The sequence below is a fragment of the Leopardus geoffroyi genome, chromosome A2, assembly GCF_018350155.1.
Source record: "Leopardus geoffroyi isolate Oge1 chromosome A2, O.geoffroyi_Oge1_pat1.0, whole genome shotgun sequence".
NCBI lineage: Eukaryota > Metazoa > Chordata > Mammalia > Carnivora > Felidae > Leopardus > Leopardus geoffroyi.
Genome location: NC_059331.1, coordinates 156,810,553 through 156,835,061, shown reverse-complemented (window position 1 = coordinate 156,835,061; position 24,509 = coordinate 156,810,553). Strand labels below are relative to the sequence as shown.

Here is a 24,509-nt window from a genome sequence, read left to right as displayed (position 1 = left end):
AATTCCAAAATTTTACCTTCCCACGAGCAGTGTGTGAGGGTTCCAATTTCTCCACATCCTCAACACTTGTTATTATAGACATTTTCCTGGGAGTGAAGAGTATGTGATTTTGACTTACATTTTCCCAAAACTCATAACGAGTATCTGTTCATGACATATTGGCCATTTGTTGATCTTTTATGAAGAATGTCTGTCCAAATTCTACACTCATTTTAAAAACTGGATTATTTTTCTTTTAAGTTTTGAATTGTAAGATTTCTTTATACATCTGGATACAAGAATCAGATATGTTATTTGCAAATATGTTTCCCATCCAGTGGGCTGTCTTTTCACTTCCTTGATGGTGTCTTTTGAAGCACAAATTGTTTTTTTTTTTTTTAAGTAAAATTTACCCATCTTTTCTTTGGTTGTTATGTCTTAGGTGTCATATCTAAGACACTGCTGTCTAACTCAACATCAAAATATTCATAACTATGTTTTCTTCTTAGAATTTTATACGCTTGGCTCTTACGTTTCAAATTTTGATCCATTTTAAGTTAATTTTCATATGTGATGTCAGGTAGGGATTCAGGATTATTTTTTTACATGTGGCTATCCTGTTGTCCCACACATTTGTTTTTGTTTGCTTGTTTGTTTTTGCTTTTTTTCCCACTTACTTTCAGCCATCTGTGAGGTAAACCAGGAAGATATTATAATCTCCATTTGAACAAAGATCCTCACTCAACGTTGGCTATTCTTCCTTTAGCCTTTATCACCTCTGTGAGCCCCTCTCCCCCACCCATCAATGTAACATCAGAAGTAGGACCTGGTTCAGTAGGCTCCATGAGCCAGTCAAAACCCAGAATTGCATTTGAGTCTTGAGTTAACAGTGGACATAATAGGTACCCTTTAGTGCCTTTGTTTCTATTCAAAAAAGACCTCAAACAACTCTCCTACCTTTATGGCTCTACAGTTGTGTGTATATATATGAAATAAAAATTTATTTTAAAATTGGATTGAAGACTTAAAAGTAAGACACTTGAAACTGTAAAACTCCTAGAAGAAAATATATGAGAAACACTTCATGAGATTGGTCTTGGCAATGATTTTATGGATATGATCTCAAAAGCACAGGCAACAAAAGCCAAAATGGACAAGAGGGACTACATCAAACTAAATAGCTTCTGGATACCAAAGGAACCTATTAACAGAATGAAAAGTTAACATAAGAAATGGGAGAAAATATTGGCAAACCTTCTATCTGAAAATGGGCAAAATTCTAAAATGCATAAGGAACTCCTACAACACAACAGTAAAACCAAAATGAAAAACAATAACTTGATTAAAAAATGGGCTAATGACTAGAATAAGCATTTCTCTAAAGACACACAAATGGCAAACAGAAAAGATGCTCAATGTCACTAATCATCAGGGAAGTTTAAATCAAAACCACAATTACATATCACTTCACATTTTAGGATGGCTATTATAAAGAAAACAAGAGATGTCTTGCTGGCTCAGTCAGTAGAGCATGTGACTCTTGATCTCAGAGTTGTAAATTTGAGCCCCATTTGGGATGTAGAGATTACTTAACAATAAAATCTGAAAAACAAAATAAAAGGTAGAAGTGTTGATGAGAATGGGAGCAATAGGAAATGGCTGTATGCTAATGGTGGGAATGCAAACTGGTGCAGCCACTGTGGGAAAACAGTATGGAGGGTCCTCAAAAAATTTAAAATAGAACCACCATACGATCCAGCAATCCAACTTCTGCTATCAGCATGATTGAATAATTCAAAAGAATGGAAATAAAAATATCAAAGAGATATTAGCATTCTCATGTTTATTGCAGTGCTATCCACAATAACCAAGATGTGAAAACAATCCAAGAGTCCATCAACCAATGAATGGATAAATAAAATGTGGTGTGTGTGTGTGTGTGTGTGTGTGTGTGTGTGTATCAGAATATTATTCACACATAAAATAAAGAAGGAAATCTGGGGGCGCCTGGGTGGCGCAGTCGGTTAAGCGTCCGACTTCAGCCAGGTCACGATCTCGCGGTCCGTGAGTTCGAGCCCCGTGTCAGGCTCTGGGCTGATGGCTCAGAGCCTGGAGCCTGTTTCTGATTCTGTGTCTCCCTCTCTCTCTGCCCCTCCCCCGTTCATGCTCTGTCTCTCTCTGTCCCAAAAATAAATAAACTTTGAAAAAAAAAATTAAAAAAAAAAAAAGAAGGAAAAAGAAGGAAATCTGGTTATTTTCAACAACATGGATGAATCTGGAGGACATTTTGCTAAGTGAAATAAGCCAGTTACAGAAGGACAGACGCTGTATGATTCCATTTATAGGAGGTATCTAAAATAGTCAAATTCACAGAAGCAAAGAATAGAATGATGGGTGCCAGGGCCTGGGGGAAGGAGGAAATGGGGTGTTCTTAATCAACATGTATAAAGTTTCAGTTAGGCAAGATGAATAAGTTCTACAGATCTGATGTACAACATTATGCAATAACAATACTGTATCGTACACTTAAGAATCTATTAAGAGAGTAGACCTCATGGTAAGTGTTCTTACCAGAACAAAAAAAATTAAATTAAAAACCCTCCTTTTCAATTCATGTAAACATATCTTCAAAAAGCATCTCGAGAGAAGCCCAGTATATACAACAGTTAAAAGTGAAACTATTCTGCATGAATTAGAGTGTGATTTAGGGTAAAAATGCAGGTGTGAAGATGTAGTTTTATTTTAACTAAGAGAAACCACTTATTCATGTATATTGGATAGTAATATCATGGGATTTGATACTCAAAAAAAGTTTTCTAGGGAAAAGGTAGTAATAGGCTAAAAACAGTTTATATCCATGGTTTTCAAATCTTCTTTCAAAGACATAACTGTTCCTAGAAAGTGCCCTAATGCTTACTGTGGACAGTGGTGAAAAGAGATTGAGTAGGTAGGCTCTGCTCTCAGCACAATTTCTTTTCAATGCATGCCTAACCTACATTTAGAAAGGGAACTTCATCAAGCACAATAAACCTCAAATTCTGTTTTAATTAGGGCTAGGGTTTTGTATTACACACTATTATTTTATTATTTAGAGTATCATGTGTTCATGAAGGAGAGGGCATTCTGTTTGAGGCTTCTGTGTGAGAGAGAACAGTTTCAAAGGTATTGATGAAGAAATCATAGTTATTTCAATCAGAATATGGGCTGGAAGCTAATTATAATAGATCTATTTAGGCCAAGTTAATCAGCCCTCAAGTTGCCTGTAACTTAATTTCCTTTTCCGTGATGTAATGGGATTGGGCACTGTTACCTCAACTGTTCCTTCTCTTTGAAGGCTTCATGACTGGATTGAAGGACAGAAATCCAATGAGCCTAATTTTGCATCTTGTTAAATTTTCATCAAATGAGACTTTCATCAGAAGATCCTGAACATCACTATCATTAAAGCATTTGCTATAGAAAAAGAACACTTGTCTTTTGAAAATTGACTTAAATTAGTTGTGGATGTGGATTTTGAATAATGCAATGTGGTGCCATGCTGAAGAGTGAAGAAATATAATGATGGCTTTGGCAACCAGAGAGGACTTTCTTTACCAATCCTTCCAACCCCAAAGCAACAAGCATCTTCCTTACCTGAAGGATTTCCCAACACCAAAAGCATCAAGAAGATATCTAAGGCGAGTATAGTTAGGAAGAAGATGATCAGAAGGACTTCCAACACACTCAGATTCCTTGCCATCTAGACGGACACAGATAATGGCATTTAAGCAAACCACAAACCCCATCAATCCAAAAGATAGGCATCATGATTAGAATGTGAACTCATTTGCAAGATGACTTGATTATAAGCATTCCTCTTTATATAATCAAGAGAATATTGGTTTCCATCCATTACAGTGTTTACAATGAACTCTAGTCTGTGCGTCTAACACCTCTAAGCCTCCTGTCTTTTTTGTCTGCAGAGGGATTCAGTATTGTCCAAGGAAAGAATATATCAGACGTAAAGAACTGGAGGAAGGGAGGAGTGGAATGGAGTAGAGGAGAGAGATGAGGGTTTAAGGTGGCTCACAAAGCCCTTCTAGATGCCACTTTGATCCTCACACCCATCCTGGGCAGTAGAGAAGAGGGTACACTCAGGGAGGGAAAAAGTAAGAAAACCTGAATTCTAGTCATCTTATTCCACTTCCTATACCATGATGGTAAGGAGTTTAATTGTTCAGAAGTGACTAAACCTGTTAAGACTCTTGCAACAAAAATGAACCTAATTCTGATCTCCAGCACAATGCTTGTTTGCATGATCACAGCACACAAACCCATATAAATTTGGTGGCTCACAGTAGCCCTGTTGATCATGCATAGACCCATGTTTTAAAATATTTGGTGTATTAGAGTGTGTAATGAACTGGGAACCAAAGAAGTTCAATTCTTGTCCTGGCTTGCATACCAACAGATGGGTATTTTAGCTATTTGGATGTGCATTTCTCCATCTACAAAATGAAGTCAGATTCTGGAGTTACTCTCATTCTTCTGCTCTAATTATAGTAAACCTCACATTATATCTATGCCTCACAATTCCATGACAGCCTTCACCATGTCATTCCTTGGCTGACTCTTTACCATCACTACGCTTCTTACTACCCCTGCATATTGGCTATTCCCTGGAACTTATCACCCCTCAGAATTGGTCCACTTCTGAACTCTTAGCCTCTACTTCCTATTTCCTGGGCAGAAGCTCATGCCCTTTTACCTTCTCATTACACTGTTTCCTTATTCTTTGATCACATTGAGGCTTCTGTTGTGTTCCCTTCCCTCTTAATTTCTTAGTCCCGCCTGGATACCATCTTTCCCCGATGGAGGCCTCAATAGCTATTATTTCCCACATCTTCCTTGCTCCCTTATCTGCTAACTGAATCTATACAATGAAGCCATTGATCCAAACTTCTCCCTTCTGGGTTTATGCACTCAGCCCAATGTAGATGCCACTGGGTTCATAATCTGACAAATATGTTGAACCTTCATGCTGACTGACAATCTTGCCACTTTCTCTCATTTCTCTTAGGGGAAATTTCAAATATTGATCCTTGTTTTCAAGCTCCAACCTTTGTCACCTATACTGTTTGCTACTCTCAGTCCAATCATCTCCAACATCACAAACAAAACAACTAGTTTACAGAAACTATTTCGTCTCCCTGCTTCTCAACCCAAGCTTTTCTATAAAAATTATCTACAACTAGATAAATTCTTATCCTTTCCCCTCTTCTCAGTGGAAGAGTTTTCCATCCTCTTGTCTAAGCATAACCCTTGTATCTATCCTATAGATCTCACACACTATGAATTTCTCAAAAATCTTATTCCACCAATTATCCTTCCTCTTTCTTGAATTATCAACCTTTCCCTCTGAATGTGTTCTTTCCCCCTCAAAAGTATATCCCAAGTCGCCCTAAACTCTGGTGATGATTCTGTGTTCTTCTCTAGGTACCATCATAACTTTCTTTTTCCTTCCACAAATAACTTTCCAAAAAGATAATTCCACCCTCCCTGTATTAGTTTCCTCATATAATACTGGCATGTCTTCTGTTTCCTGTATTCCAAGGAAACTCCTCCTGTCAAGGTCACCAGGGATTTAGCTGCTGAATACAATGGGCACTCTCTTAAACATCCAGCACTATCAACCACTTCCTCCTCTTTGAATTTCTCCATGGTTGGATTTTTTGATTATCATTCAATCTTGGTTTTCACCCATGTTTCTGGTTCCTCTTCAATTTCCTTTTAGTCCCTTGCTTCATTAACTATTGATATGTCCCACATTTTCAACATAGGTCCACTATCCTTTCTCCTTTAGCAAGCTCCACGACTCATGACTTCATGTAACAGAGGACAATGTAATCTGTATTTCTAGCTCAGATATTCAGATTCATGTGTGCAACCACCTATTAGATGTTTCACCTGGATGCCCCACACACTTCACCAAATTCAGCATGCTTAAACCTGCACTCATCTCTCCCCACACCCCAGTCCCAGCCTATGCCAATTCTGCCCAGTTGGCCTCTCCTAACATGATTAATATCTTGAAGAACAGAATCACAATTTTGTCAAAAACCTAAGTAAATTTTTTGACTCCTCTTTTTTTTTTTTAGTCCTTCCAGCCAGTCACCAGTTCAGTCAGACTCCTTTCCCAATATCTTTCAAATCTATTTCTTTCTCTCCATCCCTACTGGAAATGCTTTAGTCAGGCCATCATTTCTGGCCTGAACTGTGACCACAGCTTCCTCCCGGCTCTCTGCTTCCTCTCTGCAGATGGATTGCTCTTTCTTCTGCACAAATGGGGTCATTTAGTTTTCCTCTATTCAAGTCCTCAGTGGTTTCCCAAATAAAATATAAATGCTTTAGCTTTGTATTCACAGGTCTTCATGACATCTCCTATGCCCGCCGCCCTGCCTCTTCTCTCCCCTATGTTCCAGCTATACCAAACCAACAACTGTGTAGTAATAATCTATAAATCCAGGTGAACAGACTTTCTTACTTTTTTTTTAACTTCACCTCTCTTTTAACTTTGCATTTCCCTGTACCCCTGTTCTTCTCAGCCCTGGCCCAATGCCATGACCATTTCTGTAAGTATTTACATACCTGTATAGCTTCATTTTTTTAATTGAGACAGGCATTGGTTAATGTGTAAAAAGACAATCAAAAAAAACACCTTAATTTTGAAATGGAGGTAAGGAGCAAGGATCTACAAATAATTTGCCACGGGTTGCAGGGAGTTAGGATTGAGGCTTGGGATTGAAGGTGGAGTTTATTAACTATCTTTTCATATTAGCCTAAATCTATCAGGTATCTCTCCTCTAAACTCTTCAAAGGTTTACTCTAATCCCTGTAAGATATATATCATGTTATTATATTCCCATGATACCCCTACATTGAAGTTGACCAGGCAGGCAACATGATGCCCATTTTATGTCAATGTTAAGGAATTGTGCCTAACCATGGTTAGTGGTGTAACTGAGGCAAACACTGAGGCTCTGCTTCTTAAACCAGTCCTTGAGTGTTCTCACTCTCTCCACAATGTCTCCTGGACTATAGAGCTTACAGATCTAGAGGCTGGATCTCCAATGGTGAAATTTCAGGCAGTGAAAGAAGTCTGAGAGACCCACCCCATGTGCTCACAGTACATGACTTTGTTTCTTATACACAGAGCCCATGACTCACTACCACAGCAAACACTCTGTCACTCAGCTTCCCTTCTCCAAACACTGTGTCTCTCCATGAGGAAACTTTGCTTCCCAGCCTCTACAAACCCAAGGCACATGCCTCTTCCACAGCTTCTGAATCCTCCCAGGGGAGCAGGCTCAACACCTCCCAGGGGAACAGGCTCTGGAAGTTCAGGATCCTCTGAGGACAACCCTAGGCATTTTCCTGCCTTAGGGACTACTGCCATCCTGCCAGCAAGTGGGTAGGTGGGGATTCCAAAAGGTAGAAAGTCTTTCCTACTCAGCAACCCTCCCTACCCAGAGCCACTTTTCATCAAACAGAATTTTAGAATAATTAAAATCCAGATTATGATTCGAAACCTTAATGATTGTATACCATTTCCCTCCCTGCCCAAAGAGATGCATTCATTGTACTTCTAATCCATGGCACTTTTAGCCAACTTCCAGAAGGAAGCTCCCAGTGAGAGTTTTCTCCCAGTGAGAGAGGAACATCTTGGATTCAACCCTCCCTGTCTGTTACACACACACACACACACACACACACACACACACACACACAATCTCTCCAGTCAGCCTGTGACTTCATGCACTATCTCATTCCCACTCCTCATGGTCTCTGGAAGAGGAAGAAAATATCAGGTCCAAAAGAAAAGGGTGAGTTGTTCAGATCATTTTGCAGAGGAGACAGGGACATTTAAAAGAAAAAAGGAACACTACTTACTCAAAACACCACATGCATGGAGAAAAGTACTCACCTCATAGCCGTATCCCTTTATTTGCTATGTCTATCCCTTGGTGGTTCTTGAGGAGCACTGAGCAAAGGTGACTAGGTTGATGTAGCCAGCTTCTGCTAGGATTGATTTATTGCCCTGTAAATTTGACGGTGATTGGAGGAGAGGAGGGTTTTCCAATTGACCATAAAATGGCCCTTGCTTTCCCTGGGACTTAGAGTGAGCTCTGTCTGTTAATAAAAGAGGAAGGTGGGGTTGTATTCTAATAGTTATGCCTCTTCTGTGTTCCTGTTAATATCCAATTACTTTGCTTGTCACATTATACTTGCTTGACTGTCCATGTCGCCTAAAGAGCTCAGGAGCTGGATCTTCACTTTTGTATCGGTGTCTCCTGTGTTTAGCCTAACATTCATAAATAGTTTTAAATATATGGCTCTTCGTTGAATATGTAAGTGAAAAAATGAATAGCTTTTGCTTCACTACATTGTTCCTTTCTCCATTTTGCCACCCAAAGTTCTCTTGCATAACTCAGCTTTCCACTTTTTTTCAAGTTGATTTATTTGAGAGAGAGAGAGAGGGAATGAGAGAGCGTGCACATGTATAAGCGTAGCAGAGAGAGAGAGAGAGGAGAGAGAGAATCCCAAGCACTGATGGTGTAGAGTCTCATGTGGGGCTCAGTCTCACAAGCCATGAGATCATGACCTGAGCTGAGATAAAGAGTTGGGTGTTTAACTGACTGAGCCACCCAGGTGCCCATCCATTAATTTGAATAAGTGTTCCCACCAATTATTCTAAATAAAAGAAGCACCATTAAAGTAGAAATTATATAATATTGAAGTGAGAAGACACCTTCACTGGAAATTTATCATGCTCTTTGACTGATGGGTATTTAAAAAAAAAAAAACTTCTAATATTTAAGGAACTTTGCATCTTGGGAATTCTGCCTCCCCAAGGAAAAGGCTAGAAATTCTCTTTCACAATCTCCCTTTTGGCCAAGGTAGAGGCAACTGGCCTGTGCTGGGCCAATGAGGTGTGCCTGTGACCCAGAAGACGGTGGAGAGAAGGAGGTATCATGTGGCATCCAGGATGGTGAAGAGACATTGTTTCGGAGGCAGTAGGGACAGGCAACCTAGTGGCATCCTATGCCCAGTATTGAAAGTACAGGCTGCTGGACATAGGCTAAGGGCAATGGAACCCCCCACTTGGTAATAAGACTATTGTTCCTAGCCACATAGCCTACAAACCTGACACTCTTGGCCCTCTTGGACTTTCAATGAGTCACTAATATCTTCAAAAAAAATTTTTTTTTCTTCTTAAGCTAGCCAATGTGGGTTTTTATTGAAATATAATTCACATACCATGACATTTACCCTCTCAAAGTATACAACTCAGTGGTTTTTTGTATATTCACAGAGTTTTGCAACCATCACCACTATCTTCTTCCAGAACATTTTCATCATCCCAAAAGGAAGATATTACTCATCTGTGGTCATTCCCCAATCTCCTCTTCTCCATCCCTGCAACCACTGATCTACTTTCTATCTCTATGGATTTGCCTATTCCAAACATTTCATATAAATAGAATCATACAATGTATGACCATTGGTGTCTGGCTTCTGTCACTTGGCGTAATATTTTCACAATTCCACCATGTTGTTGTAGGTATTAGACACCCTCAGGTATCAGTACCTTATTTCTTTCTAAGGCTGGATCATATCATTATAACAATACATTTTGTTTATATACTCATCAGTTGATGTACATTTGGGTTGTTTATACTTTTCGGCTATATGAGCAATGCTGCTCTGAACATGCATGTGCAAGTTTTTGTGTGGATATATATTTTCAATTCTTTCGGGATATACCTTGGAGTGAAATTTCAGGATCATATGGGAGCTCCATCCTTAACTTTATGAAGAATTGCAGAACTGTTTTCCAAAATGTAAAATTCCAGGCAACATTTTACATCCCCACCAGCAATATATGAGGGCGTATAGTATGTGTAGGAGACTGCATATCCTATATATAACAAAATATGAGGGCATGCCATCTTTTAATGGCATCTGAGATCCATAAGTAATACAGTAGACAGAGCAGTCCATGTTTCCTTCAAATGCTCAATGTATGGCAAGTACACACACACACACACACACACACAGAAACTTGGTTTCTACCCTGATTAACTTCAGAAATGAGATATCTACCTTATCTTTCATTCCAGTAAAACAGGGCCTTTGTTAGAGTGAAAATGTACCAGGATCTCACTTCAAGTTGGGACGATATCTTGGCAAGAGATTAGGAAAGGAGATTTATTGCTACACAAGGTCATTCTATTCTTTGTGTGATAGTTTACTCTTGGCTCCTCATATCCCATGCTCATTTATGACATCATTTACATTACAGTGTTGACCAACAGCCACAGCTAGCCTCCGTTTCCTGAAGTGCAGAAATTAGCTCACTTTGCCATCCCTTCTGGCTTACTAGCAACTGGAAGGTACTGGGTCACATGCTTGTGCTGACCAATGAAAAAGAGACATTTTGAAGGGAAAAAACAAGCATGTGACCAGTATCTTCCAGTTGTTTCTTAGCAAGAAAGCATGGTGAAGTTAGCTCCTGGCAGAACTTATAAAGTGATCAAAGCAAGCAGATGATTGAATGGCCAAGTCAGAAACCAACAATATGTATCACCCTTAACTTTCAAAGCACCATCCTCCAAGACAAGATACAAAAATCTCAGTGATACTGCTGCATTGACAAGAAGGGAATGTTGCAGACACATATCTGCCGGGGCCCACACTGCCTTGTCTTTGTAGGTATTTATGTTAAGTAATGTTATAATAAGGATGCTTTTATTTTTTTTATTTTTTTTAACGTTTATTTATTTTTAAGACAGAGAGAGACAGAGCATGAATGGGGGAGGGGCAGAGAGAGAGGGAGACACAGAACCGGAAGCAGCCTCCAGGCTCTGAGCCATCAGCCCAGACCCCGACGTGGGGCTCGAACTCACAGACCGTGAGATCGTGACCTGAGCTGAAGTCGGACGCTTAACCGACTGAGCCACCCAGGCACCCCATAAGGATGCTTTCAATATGAAATGGAATGAATTTCTTCCTCTTTTAGTGAAAGGGTTTCAGATGGCTGTTTCTTTATTTTGACATACCTACAAAGACATAAAGTGACATTATGTGATCTCTGGGGAAGAGAATATCTCAAAAAGACTCCAACCTTTCTGCTAATAGCTTGCCGGGAGTTACAAGTGTAGGTCCATGTTGCTGGGTCTGCCTCAAGGTAGCCACAAGTGTATAAGTCTCCAGGTGTAGTGATTCTTACTTCTTTCCCAAGTTTTTATGTAAATTCCAGTTAGTTACAATACAGTGTAATATTAGTTTCAGGTGTAAAATGTAGTCATTCACTTCCACACAATACCAGGTGTTCATCATGACAAGGGTCCTCCTTAATCCCCATCACCTATTTCATCCATCTCCCTACCCACATCCCCTCAGGTAACCATCAGTTTGTTCTTCACAGGTAAGAGTCTGTTTCTTGGTTTTCTTCTTTCTTTTTCCCCTGTGTTCATTTGTTTGGTTTCTTAAAATCCACACATGAGTGAAATCATATGGTATTCGTTTTTTCTCTGATTGACTTATTTCGCTTACATTGTACTCTCTAGCTCCATCCATGTCTTTGCAAATGGCAAGATTTTATTCTTTTGTATGGCTGAGTAATTTTCCATTGTGTATATATATACCACTTCTTCTTTATCCATTCATCAGTCAGTGGACATCTGGGCTCTTTCCGTAATTTGGCTATTGTTGATAGTGCTGCTATAAACATCTGGGTACATGTACCCCTTCGAATTAGTATTTTTTGTATCCTTTGGGTAAATACCTGGCAGCACAATTGCGGGGTCCTAGGGTAGTTCTATGTTTAACTTTTTGAGGAACCTCTGAAGTGGTTCTTAAAGTATGCTCTGGAGACCAACCTCTGGGAGGTCTTTGAGACCTCTTCAGGGTGTGTGTGAGGTAAAACTATTTTCATAAAAAACCCTAAGAAGATATTTGCCTTTCTCACTCCCTTTCTTTCCTAAGTGTACAGTGAGGTTTTCAAGATACTATATAACATGTGATATCACAAAAGGTTGGATGTAGAAGCACATTTGAGGTTTTGGGATCTTTTTCTATTAAACCAGATTTTAAAGAGATTTCCAAAAATGTAAAAATGCAATTCTTCTAATTTTCTTTGGAAAATATAACTATTTTAACATTTTAAAGTTTTTATTTGAATTCCAGTTAGTTAACATACAGTATAACATTAGTTTTGGGTGTACAATGAACTATTTTAAGTTTTAATATAATAAATATCAATAGCTATAAAAAATATCAATAGATCTAACCCCATGAACAAAAGCTCTTGGAATCCTCAATAATTTTTAAGAGTATAAAGAGGTTCTGGGACCAAAATGTTTGTGGACTGCTTATCTGGCATACTGATTTTCAAACTTCTTACATAAATATGATATATAAAATGTATATGAGGGTACATATATTCCACTCGGATAAAGATTTTAAGTACATATTATATATTTTTATATGTTAAGTATATATGTATATTACATATATATGTAAAATTCATTTTTTTATTGTTTAGAGAGAGAGAGAAGAGGACATGTGAGTGAGAGAGAGGCAGAGGGAGAGAGAGAGAGAGAGAGAGAGAGAGAGAGAGAGAGAGAATCCCAAGCAGATTCCATGCTCAGCATGGAGTCTGATGCAGAGCTCGACCCATGACTATGAGATCATGACCTGAGCCAAAACCAAGTCAGATGCTCAACCAACTGAGCATCACCCAGGCACCCCTTAAAATTCTTTATTCAGATGTAATTCCAGTATGTAATTGAATGAAATAACTGAAGCCAGGGTGGGGAGCTCAGATCCCTGACAATCTGCCTTCTTCCCTCTTCCAGAGAGCAATGCAGAGCCCCTTTGCAGAATTTGGAAATCACAGCTTTACTCTGACACCAGCCGATGAAGAAACATGATCCCAGAGAGACAAAGTGACCCAACCAAGTCTCTGGACCCTAAATATTGCTTCTGAGTTCTCATGCAACTGAAAGGAAAAGAAAATGCTTGACCAGTGGATGAAACACTTCCAATGGGGTGAGGCAGGATGCAACCTTCTACCTACAGAAGGACAACTGTGCTCAGAGAATCAAGGGAGCTGCAGATCCTTTCCTTCACTGACCCCCTTCTCGGAGCTGCTGAGAATCTTTTCAGTCCTAGACTAAAGGTCTTCATGTCCTTAAGGAACTGGCTATTTAAAAGCCAAAAGAATGAATGAATTCAAGAGACAAGTGAGCGACTGAGGCTTGGGAACACTTAAAGTTGTTATAGGTACAAGGGACCGAGTTGCTAAACTCAAGTCTGGAAAGCGGATGTGCCTTAATCTAGGAATTCTTGAACTAGGGTCCCCAGAACTCCAAGGGGTATAACTTAGGGAATCTGCAAGCATTGATGGGAAAAAAATACATCTTTTTTCACTAATTTCTAACTGAAATTTAGCATTTTCTTACATTATAAATGTGGATAGCACAGCACAGCAGTTTTAGCAGTACATGAGTCAAAACAGAATCACAGATATTTTCATATCACATTATGAAATTGTAGCAGATATCTCAAAACATTGCTTATGCTGATCATCACATGGAAATTATGATATTATGAAGCCCATGGCTCAATCTTACTATATAGAGTGATAATTTAAAAATTGCTCATGTGTTACTATATTAAATTTTAAAAATATTCATATAAATGTATTTTAATATATTAGGATTCCTTTAAATATTTTTTTAATATTTATTCTTGAGAGAGAGAGAGAGAGAGAGAGAGAGCATGAGCAGGGGAGGGGCAGAGAGAGAGGGAGACACAGAATCCAAAGCAGGCTCCAGGCTCTGAGCTGTCAGCACAGGGCCCGATGCGGGGCTCAAACTCACGAACTGTGGGGTCATGACCTGATGATCATGACCAAAGTCGGACGCTTAACCGACTGAGCCACCCAGGCAGCCCAGGATTCCTTTAAAATGGTATGCATTTTATTTTATGCCTCTAAGAACATCATTCTTCAGAGGGCTTTCATAGGTCTCAGCACACTGCCAGTGGGGTCGATGACACTACAACTGTGTTCAGCCTCACTCCCAGATGTGGTGATCATGATTCTCTAACAGAAATCCTCTTCTTGAGTTTTCAGTGGCAGCCAGAGCTAACTCCTACCAAGATGTCCTTGATGATAACATAAAAATATTTCTCAAATATTAAGTGAATGATGCTTTCCTCCTCGTAGCCTTCCTAGGTGGATTAGAGGATAGCTAACAAGTTTCCCATATGTCTTAAGATTTATTTTAGTTAACATACAGGGCAACACTGTTTTCAGGAGTAGAATTCGGTGATTCACCACTTATATTCAACACCCAGTGCTCATCCCAACAAGTGTCCTCCTTAATGCCCATCTGCCATCGAGTCCATCTTGCCACCCCCTTCCCTCCGTCAACCCTCAGATTGTTCTAAGAGTCTCTTTTGGTTTGCTTCCCTCTCTCTTTTTGTCCTGCTTCTCTTATGTTCATTTGTTTTGTTTCTTAAATTCCACATATGAGTGAAGTCGTGTGATATTTGTCTTTCTCGGACTGACTTATTTTGGTTGGCATAATACACTCTAGCTCCATGCATATCATTGCAAATGGTTAAGTTTTAATTCTTTTTGATGGCTGTGTAATATTCCACTGCATATATCTACCACATCTTCTTTCTCCATTTATCAGTTGATGGATATTTGGGCTCTCTCCATGGTTTGATTATTGTTGATAATGATATAAACATTGGGTTGCATGTACTCCTTTGAATCTGTATTTTTGTATCCTTTGGGTAAATACCTAATAATGCAATTGCTGGATCATAGGGTAGTTCTAGTTGTAGTTTTTTGAGGAACCTCCATATTGTTCTCCAGAGTGGCTGCACCAGTTTGCATTCCCACCAGCAGTGCAAGAAGTTTCCCCTTTCTCAGCATCCTCGCCAACACCTGTTGTTTATGTTGTTAATTTTAGCCATTCAACAGGTGTGGGTGGTTTATCATTGCGGTTTTGATTTGTTTTTCCCTGATGAGTGATGTTGAGCATCCCATATTGTTTTTATTTTTTTTAATGTTTATTTTTCAAGACAGAGAGACTGTGAGTGGGGAAGGGGCAGAGAGAGAGAGGGAGACACAGAATCAGAAGCAGGCTTCAGGCTCTGAGCTGTCAGCACAGAGCCCAACGCAGGGATCTAACTCACGGACCATGAGATCATGACCTGAGCTGAGGTTGGATACTCAATTGACTGAGCCATCCAGGCACCCCCATATATATATATATATATATATATATATATATATATATATATATATATTATGGCAGAAGGAACAGTGAGAGAGGGACAAAGAGAATCCAAATCAGACTCCAGCATGGAACTGGAAGGGGGCTTCATCCCATGACCATGAGATCACAACCAAAGCTGAAATCAAGAGTCAGAGGCTCAACCACGTGAGCCACCCAGGTGCCCTGAGCATCCCATATTTCTGATCAAAGAAGTCTCATTGTATCTTTCCATGTTTCTCTAGCTGCATAATTAGCTCAAGTCCTCACCCAAGAGCCCCTTATTTGGCTAATTAGAACATTAAGCCAATTTAACAGTATCATTTTCTCTAACCTTAGGCACTGATACATGAGTGCAGAAGCAGACTCTGGCCTCCTCGTGTTTTAAAACACAAAAGAGAAAGAAAGACTTAGGGAAGTAAACATACTCGTTTCCAACACACTCATTTTCAAGGAATACCAAAAGTAAACATCTCTGTTGAACATTAATATGTAATTATTTTATCCCAAATTTTAATTATCTCATGTTATAACCCATAGTGTTGCAAATTCTGTTTTTCCCGGTTGACATTTTACCAGATATAGCAACTGCTGTGATGAGTAAAACAGCAACAACCACTCATGTACATGCTACCACACACCTCAATCTCATGAACACCCGATGCTGGAGGTGTGAGGGAAAGTGTGGATAATCACAGATCTGATCATCTCATTGGTCGGTTAGACTCCAGGAACTCTGATGCCAAGGAGAACAAGACCAACTTACGAGGGTTTACCAAACAAGAAGACTTAACCCCAAAGGGAGGTTACCCAAGGTAAAAATGTCACAAAGTTCAAAATTTCTTGTAAATTTGCTTGTTTTATTTTTCTCTGGCATTTAAGTTGCATGCGTTTGTGTGAACTGTGGTTATGTATGTTAGGCACAGAGCAAGGAAATAATTTTACACATTTCAAAGCACACCACTGCAAAAATTAGTTACATTTTTTACGTTCAAACTCCCTCCCTCAGCTTTGCCTGCTTAAATCTCATCCTCACCCCACTTCCCATATGCTAAGTGTCCCCCCACCCCACCCCATCTCCCCGCTTTCACGTGAGTAGGCTCCTTCCTTGCTCCTCCCCATGAGGCTAACCATTCCTGAGATTTTTGCGTTTTCTTCTTACATGTGAGGATTGTTTTTATCACCATCTTCTGTTTCCTCTCACCTTTCCTGCTGACCTTTCCTTTCCCTTATGTCATGCTATTCCTCCCTTCTCCCTATAACCAACAAGCGGATGTTCTTTCTTGATACTTTCTTGAGGCCTTAGTCAACCCTAGGGCCTGGAACTGACCTGGCAAGCTTTTTCTTGTGTATTTAGCAAGAGTGGGGCCCATTCCCTGATTACACACATACATACACACATACGTGCAACTTTGCCATGGACCCAGTGCCTCTTCAGGGGCTATTGTGTGATGAGCCATCATTACCATGTTAATCACACAGGGACAGTCAGACAACTCACAGATTTCCAATACTTCCCTATGGCCTATCCCACAGAGCTAAGACACAGACAAAATACATAACAAAATTAATAAAATACTTTACCCGTACTGGGCATGAGCCAATTAACACCACACAATAATTTTATGAGCATGAAGTATAAGTAGTTTCAAAGCTGTTCATCATCAGTGTCTTGCTCTAAAAATTCAGAGTGCTTCTCCACGTCAGTGAAACGAACTTATGGAGGCTGATGTCTATGCTGGTCATATCAATGCTCAACACCTGTTGGGAACCAAAAGGAAAAGTAGAGGGTATCTGGTGATTGAAATTTCCTGCACTCAAGCAAATCAGGTACAAGGCTGTGGTCCACATGCTACTCTGCTACTTTCACAATGCATTGCTGTCAGGGAGCCCTCGAATGTTCAGGTGAGGAGGGTGTTTCTTGATTCCTTAGAGTACAAAACTAGTTCAGGGATAGGGAAAAGACAACAGGCCCTAAATAATGCAATACAAATGACTGCAGAGACACAACGGCATAGACAAATGGGAGAAGAAGCCCTTATTTCCATTCTACACAATGCTCCTTTGATCTTCCTTTTCCTGTTCCCCAATAGTGACTTGAAGATTGCCCAGTGAAAGTCCAATGGTTCAGCTTTTTTCTAGGCAAATGTTTTCCATAAATGTCACTGCAGGTGCAGGTGTTAGCTTGTATAACAGTCCATTGGTCAGCAACAAAGTTGGGCAAAGTCCTTTATGAGCTCTTGGTAAGGTTGGGGCAATTGGTTAACAAGAAAGCCGCAAATATGAGGAAATGAATGAAGAATACAAAACAGAAGGAAAATTTTGTTTCAGGCCTTTTAATCAGGAAGGATTATGAAAGAAAAAAAGAGTCTAGGAAAAAGCAAGAAGCAAGCACACGAAGAAAGACCCATTTCCAGTGAGGCTAGGTGTTGGAAATGCCACACTACATCGATCCTCAGGTGCACATTTTCCATGTATACAACATTCATGAGCTCAGAATGTGTGTTGCAATCAACAGCCTTGGAATTACTGTGAGCTAAGCAGCACTTGTGACAGTTGTTGTTATCTGTGCAAGCATGAACTTCATTGCTATTACCAGTATTATGAATGGATGGTACAGACCACTTAAAGATTACTTTAGGAAAGAATATGAATCCCAGCTGACAGTGAGATCAAGAAAGTGCTAAGATGAAAACTTGTATAAACTATGTTGCTAGCTTTGGAGAAAATTCCATAGATATTAGTGGAAGAAGTTTTATGAAATGATGTATCACCAGTGCCTCTGATAGCACAGAGGAAATACCTTAACCCATTCATGCTGCATACTTTTATTTTACATAATAATAAATAAAATGATAATTTAAAACATTTACATAAAATTTTCATAATAAAACATGGGATACAAATTGGTTAAGGCATTTCTAATATTTCTTCACGTTCAGAATTTACCTTATCCAAATTACTTTGATGCAGATTTATCAATGTCCATGTGTCTCTACCCAATATTTTCCTCTGTCTTATCACTAACATTAAAAGGATAGAAATCTTGGTTTAAACAAAGTTTGCAAAACTCTCTATGTGTTTAAAGTAGAAATTTTAAGTGATACTAAAGCATTGCACCATACTTCTGTAATCCTCTTTTTCTTCACCGTGGTACATGAAATAATGGGGCAACTTTGAAGGTGTCATATATTTGATGAAATATGGTAGTTTGGGCTGTTTGGGAAATAGATCTCTGAGGTGGAGTGAAGGAGTCAAGACAAAGCTTTATATAAATTTGCAGACAAGAAAACACACATGGCAAGTAAGGCTCCAGACTCTCAATTCCCAATGATGATGAGTCAGGAAGTTTCCCTTCACCTCCAGGCTGTCTACTGCTGATGCACTCAACACGGAGGGCTTCCCAAATGGCTCTATAGGAGAGGGGGTCGTTTGGAAGGGAGGTAGGCAGGAACTGCTCTGGCTGTCTCAGGATTGGGAAATACGGGTCACAAACCTGTGATGCAGGGTTATAAGTGAAGGTGGGTCTGATCACCATGCCGCTCGCAGAGATGCTGACACTGGAAATGGAGACGCTGCCCACTCCCCAGATCTCCACGTAGCCCAGTTTCAAAGGGTTTGTATCGGTGATATATTTGTTGAAAATTACATGACTCTGCATCGTATTCTGTCAATTGGGAATAAAAGAAACCAGAGGCAAAAATCCATTTAAATTTTTCTCAACCTCTTTTTTAGGCACAAATGTAAACCACGAAGTAAGACACTGTGAGGGTCACCATCTTGTGCCCTTGGATAAAGCAGACCATGATTTCAGCCCTCTATCTCCTGCTTCCAACTACCATTCAACTTTGCATTGGCTAAGCATCTGCAGGATCTCTAGACTCACCCTGAACTCTAAGAAGACAAAGAGTCTTAGCTATCAGGAACTTTATATATAAGGATATGTATGTTTATACACACACACACACACACACACACATATATGGATTTATATATATGTATATATGGATGTATATATATGTATATATATCCATATATAAATATGGATGTATGTATATAAACATGTGTATGTGTGTGTGTGTGTGTGTGCGTGTATATATCTGGAACATTCTATATTATACATGTAGAGAAGTCACAAAATATACAGGCCATTCCAAGGAAAGATAGGAACAAGGAAGGGCTAGATAACACAGAAACAATCTGTCCATCTGTGCCTCGGTGAACTGGAATAAATTACTGATGAAGCACGAATGGTTTAATCACAGAAAACTTCCTGAGAGTATATCAAATGTCCATCTGAAGTCTAGAGGAAGGAAAAGACGCAAATTAACGAGATGAGCTGTGAAGGGATTCAAGGAGGCACTCTATGTACCCTTATGATATCCAGCATCCAGCTAACCCAGCAGAACTCTGTTCACCCCCCATAGTATCAGTTGCACTCACTTGGCTGGCGGAAAAGTTGGCCAGGTAATAGAGTCCTTTTCCATAGGTATCTGCAAATAAGCAACAAGGTAAGCATGATCTGGAGCTACGTTCTTGAATTCTAATTGCTTGCTTGTTGAGAAAGTAGGGACGATTTTTGTTTGTTTTTCATTTTGTTTTTCTTCTTTATAGGGGTCCATTTTGTGAGATTAGTCAGACTTTGCCCCAAACTGTTTACACAAAATGTGTTTTTTTTAAGGGTTTTTGAGAAAGAGAGAGCACACGTGTGCAAGCAAGGGAGGGGCAGAAAGAGACGGAGAGAGAGAATCTGCACCGCCAGCACGGAGCCCGACTTGGGGCTCAAACCAACAAACCATGAGACCATAACCTGAGCTGAAATAAAGAGTCAGACACTTAACTGACTGAACCATCCAGGTGCCCCATACCCAAAATGTTTGAAATGAATATCAATATATCTAACAGAGTAACCTCACATAATGCAGTTTCCTGATACCACTCTTAATCCATATTTCTTACTCATGGTCTAGCATTCCCAACATCTTCCTGGTCACCTCAGAATTTCCAGATTCCACCTGCTAGAGGCACACATATGTGTACATACATGCACGTACACTCCCATCACAAACATCAACACTGGTGTCTTGGTCAGCTTATCTTGAGGAGTATTAGATAATTTTTTCAATGCAATCTCCAGAGAACAAAGAATACCAAAAAAAAAAAAAAAAAAAAAGACTTCTTTGTCCTGGGAAACTATGAGCTCGGTATATCTAGTATAGGTATCCCCACCCTACCTCCTACCTTTGGGGCTTTCTCACTCTTCCACATGTTCTGGACTCTTTCTAATTTGCTTACCACTCAACCAGGGGGCACTGGCTACCCTCTAGAGCTGTGTTGTCCTAGATAGTAACCACGCACAACACATATCTATTTAAAATAAAATTAATTATAATTAAACAAAATTAAAAAATTCAGTTCCTCAGAAGCACTTGTCACATTTCAAGTGCTTAAGAGCCACCTGTGCCTAATGGCTACCATATTGGGCAACACAGATACTGACTTACTTCCATCACTGCACTGGACAGCATTGGCTTAGACATAGCTAATGGTACTTAAGCCTTCCTCCCGAGAGTTTACCAATTCCTATAAACTCCTAATGGAAAATCCCTCCAGATAAATAGCACAGCTGATAGAGGCACTGCCTTTCTTATTGGGATAGTAAGCCTTGTAATTAGGGAATGTGGCCTTGAACATAAACCATAGGGAAGTCTATCTCAGTTGGCTACAAAGAAACTTTTCCTATGGCTTCTACACTGCTATCTCCCACAGTGAATTAGGACAGTTGGGTAATGGTGAGACATTCAGAGCTCTGCTTCCTCTACATGAGGCATAAAGATCATACACAATGTGTATTATGCACTTAAAGTAACAAATGGCCATGTTTCAGAATGCAACATTGTTTTAACATGGACAAGAAAAAAAAGCAGGCCTGCCCCCCTAGTCAGTGGCATTGACATGAATCCAAGGCAACCCTTACTCACCAATGCTTTGCCCATCATCCCAGAAGAGCCAACCTTTAGCAGTCCCCTCATCATCCAAGGCAACCTTGAAGCCAATGAATTTCTGACGGCTGCAATGGGGTAGGAAGAGCCATTAGCTAAAAACAAAACCATAAACCAAGGGTTTTCATAGAAGCCTAACAGAAGTGCCTCACGGTATAAATACTGGGTAGTAGGATTGAAGAGACTTGTCATCTGGTTCTAGTTCTGTCTCCAGTGGCTATCTTACTTTATGTCAGGAATGAATGAATGAATAAATGAATGAATGAATGGAATTTTCCTTTAGAAGTGCTCTAAAAGTACGGCAAGAAACTGCAAGCCAACTCACTGGATCTGTGAGAAAAATCCTGAAGTGATCTTTCTCTTTTCATGACCTAATTTCCTAAGCACATGTAAGGTGAGCTCCACTCACAAATGTCCTAAGTTCTTCAGTTTTTAACTGAATTTCTTGAATTAAATGAATATGGACCTAAGAATTTTAGTTTGACATCAGCAGACATGGATTTTAGTTCCTGCTCAACTAGTTATTAAGTGTGTGACTCTGAGTAAATCTCTTAGCCACCTGAAGCCTCTCTTTGCTCATCTGTAAAATGGGGATAAGAGTACTCACGTCACAGAGTTTATTTTCTCCTTTTGTTAAGAAAAATAATTTCCAAACAGAAACCTCCATACTAGTAGAGTTTTAGGCACAGAACAAGCATTCATTTGATGTTAGCTATTATTAATTATTATATAGACTTAGATTTAAAATTTTTAAATCCTATATATGATGCCTCAAGCATCAATGGCAATGTGGCTTACACAATTTTCCAGCAACAGGTTTCTTAGCAGAGTCAATTAAGATCCAGAAAGTCTTCTAAAACTAGCGTGAATCAGGCACTGCTTACATACAAATTGTCAGGCTTCACCCGGATCTGAGCTGACTGGCGGTAAAGGGGAAATCTTGTCGTGTCATTTACCTTAAGTGGGTGTTCTGTGCAGGCTCTTGCCAGGGCAGGATGAAGCCCCCACGGACGTGTAGATTAATGTGGTCAAGAGGGGCCAGCAAGGCCTTCCATTCTCCCCTTGCTTTGATGTCCACACCCTGAGGGCCAGAGGAAGGTAAGACAGGATGAGGGAGTGAACAGATCTCCCTGAACGATGCATTTACCAGACGTCTTGCCCGCTTTCCCGAACTTGCTGTCTGTCCGTGACCCTTCAGCACACAGCTGCTATTACACTTTTTGACATTCACTCAGCTACTGCGTGGACTCTTGCACGGCTGCTACAACATCGCCGCAGGACCCCATGTCTTTCGGGGTTTCTACTGTACTTAGGACAAGAGATCCTAGCGTGGATCTCTGCCTACATCCCCCACATCCTGTTTCTGTGCCAGAGAGCACTGCCAGGGGCGGCTGAGCAATCCTCCTACTTATTTCTGGTTGGCTCCCGACACACACCTTGCAATGGCATTTCTAGACCTTCCCTTTCACTTTGTCCCCGCTCTGTCTCCTTTCACTGCCTCCACTCCCCACCCCACCAACTCAACTGACACCTTGACTCCTACTTGACAGATAGTACTAAATGGAGCTGACTCACTTTACAAATCCTTATCTTTAACTCGCTACAACTTCCTTTATGTTTAACGTTTTCATCCTGCCTCCTGTGTGGCAGGGCTCTCTTACTCTGAGCCAGGCTCAGTTTCTAAGAAGCCAGCCTTCCACATTTCTTCCACCTCGGGCAGGGCTTCCCGGCTCCAGCGCTGTGGACATTTGGGGCCAGATAATTCTTTGCTGTGGGGGCTGTCCTATGCTTTTCAGACGCTTACCTCTGACTATCCACTAGATGCCCCCTGCCCCACCACCACACGTGACAATCTAAAGGTCTCCAGACATTGCCAAATGTCCCCATGACAGAACACCCCCATTTGATAACTGCTATTTTAAAGGTAAGGAGGAAAGCTACCATAACACTCCTCCATCTGGTCCCCTATGTTCATTTTGGACATATTCGGCCTGTAGGAACTGTAGGGGTAGGTGATCAAGAGGACGCACGGTGACGGGTGCCATGCTCCCTGGGGCGGACTCTGCTTCACGGGCCTGCCTCAGGACTCCAAAGTCCACAGGATTTAATAAAATTCCAGCCCCACGTCTCTGGGCTTCTTTAGGTTTCTCACTGATAACGTGAGAAAATTCGATTATATGATCTCTAACGACATTTCACTCTGATATCTTATGAACACTGGACATTTCCTCCATCGATTATCCCACCGTCAAGGGAAACTCGACATATGTAAAGCTGTCCGAGTTATCTCCCTACCAAATTCTTTACTTCTCTCCATGGTATTTCCCTTCTACCACACATGACATAAATATGATGTGATTTTAATCTCATGATTACATTCCTAAGACACAGTGTGTCAACAGCTTGTCTACTTTCCTGTAGATGGCTTCTGACCAGGCTAGTGTAAGGAATTCCTGTTTAAATATCCATTAAGATAATGGCTGTAAGATAAAATTTAAAAGCAGCCCTGTTAAAATAAGAACAGACAACCCAAATGCCTTTGCACAGGGGAATCTACATCAACTGCATAGTCATTGATTATGCTGGAGAAGCATGGTTTTAAAAACCCAACATATGTTCTACGCTGTAAACAAAGAAAATGGCCACAAGTAGATAAAAACTTTAATTCGTACACACTGCCTGGTCTTAAGCCTCATAAAAATAGGTGACCAGGTAATCAAGAAGACAAGGCAGAATAGCCCCATGCCTCCCCCTCTCCTGAATCAAGTCTACAAACTGCAGTGTCCAGTATGACAGAAAGGAGGGGGAATGGATAGAAGACACCTCATGGCATGCTCAATCACATAGGCATGCCTGAGGCAGGGAAAGAACTCTAGAAGGAGATGGAAAGTGCCGGTTTTTGTAGCTTATTTGGAGAACCTAAGAGTCAGTGCAGATGAAGGCCCAGCCTTACTGAAGCACATCAACCTTTCCTGCCTCAAGGCACCTGCCACTTCACAAAACAAGCCAGGCCTAAAGGCCAAGCAGTAAGGGGTGCCTGTTGCTTCTGCTAGCCAGATGAACACAGATGGGACAGTGCAGGGATGGGAATTCATAGTTACCAAGGCCGCTATGATAGGAGTCATGTTCCTGGAGAAATGGGAACCATCCCCCAAGATAGGAGTCTCATATTAAAAAAAAAATGTTTATTTAT

The 24,509-nt window shown here is 40.3% G+C and overlaps 2 protein-coding genes across 9 annotated transcripts in view; both read right to left on the bottom strand.

The window, feature by feature from the left end:
* LOC123606991 (probable maltase-glucoamylase 2) overlaps positions 1 to 8,063 on the bottom strand; it is an 86,141-nt gene extending 78,078 nt beyond the window's left edge. For all 6 annotated transcript variants that reach the window (XR_006716599.1, XM_045495938.1, XM_045495939.1 and 3 more), the window contains exons 1-2: positions 7,943 to 8,063; positions 3,613 to 3,718 (exon numbers count right to left, since the gene is read on the bottom strand). Coding sequence is in view for 5 of the 6 variants with exons in the window: in XM_045495938.1 (XP_045351894.1) it covers positions 3,613 to 3,718 (106 nt within the window). In the remaining variant the exon portion in view is untranslated. The remainder of the gene's footprint in view (positions 1 to 3,612; positions 3,719 to 7,942) is intronic.
* An 8,090-nt stretch (positions 8,064 to 16,153) lies between these two features.
* MGAM (maltase-glucoamylase) overlaps positions 16,154 to 24,509 on the bottom strand; it is a 97,527-nt gene continuing 89,171 nt past the window's right edge. For 2 of the 3 annotated variants that reach the window (XM_045495944.1, XM_045495945.1), the window contains exons 44-48: positions 22,273 to 22,397; positions 21,296 to 21,384; positions 19,758 to 19,807; positions 18,811 to 18,981; positions 16,154 to 17,075 (exon numbers count right to left, since the gene is read on the bottom strand). In XM_045495944.1, the coding sequence (XP_045351900.1) occupies positions 16,992 to 17,075; positions 18,811 to 18,981; positions 19,758 to 19,807; positions 21,296 to 21,384; positions 22,273 to 22,397 (519 nt within the window). In that variant the 3' untranslated portion in view covers positions 16,154 to 16,991. Of the gene's footprint in view, positions 17,076 to 18,810; positions 18,982 to 19,757; positions 19,808 to 21,295; positions 21,412 to 22,272; positions 22,398 to 24,509 lie in introns of those variants that run through there. The other variant, XM_045495946.1, reaches the window with a different exon arrangement.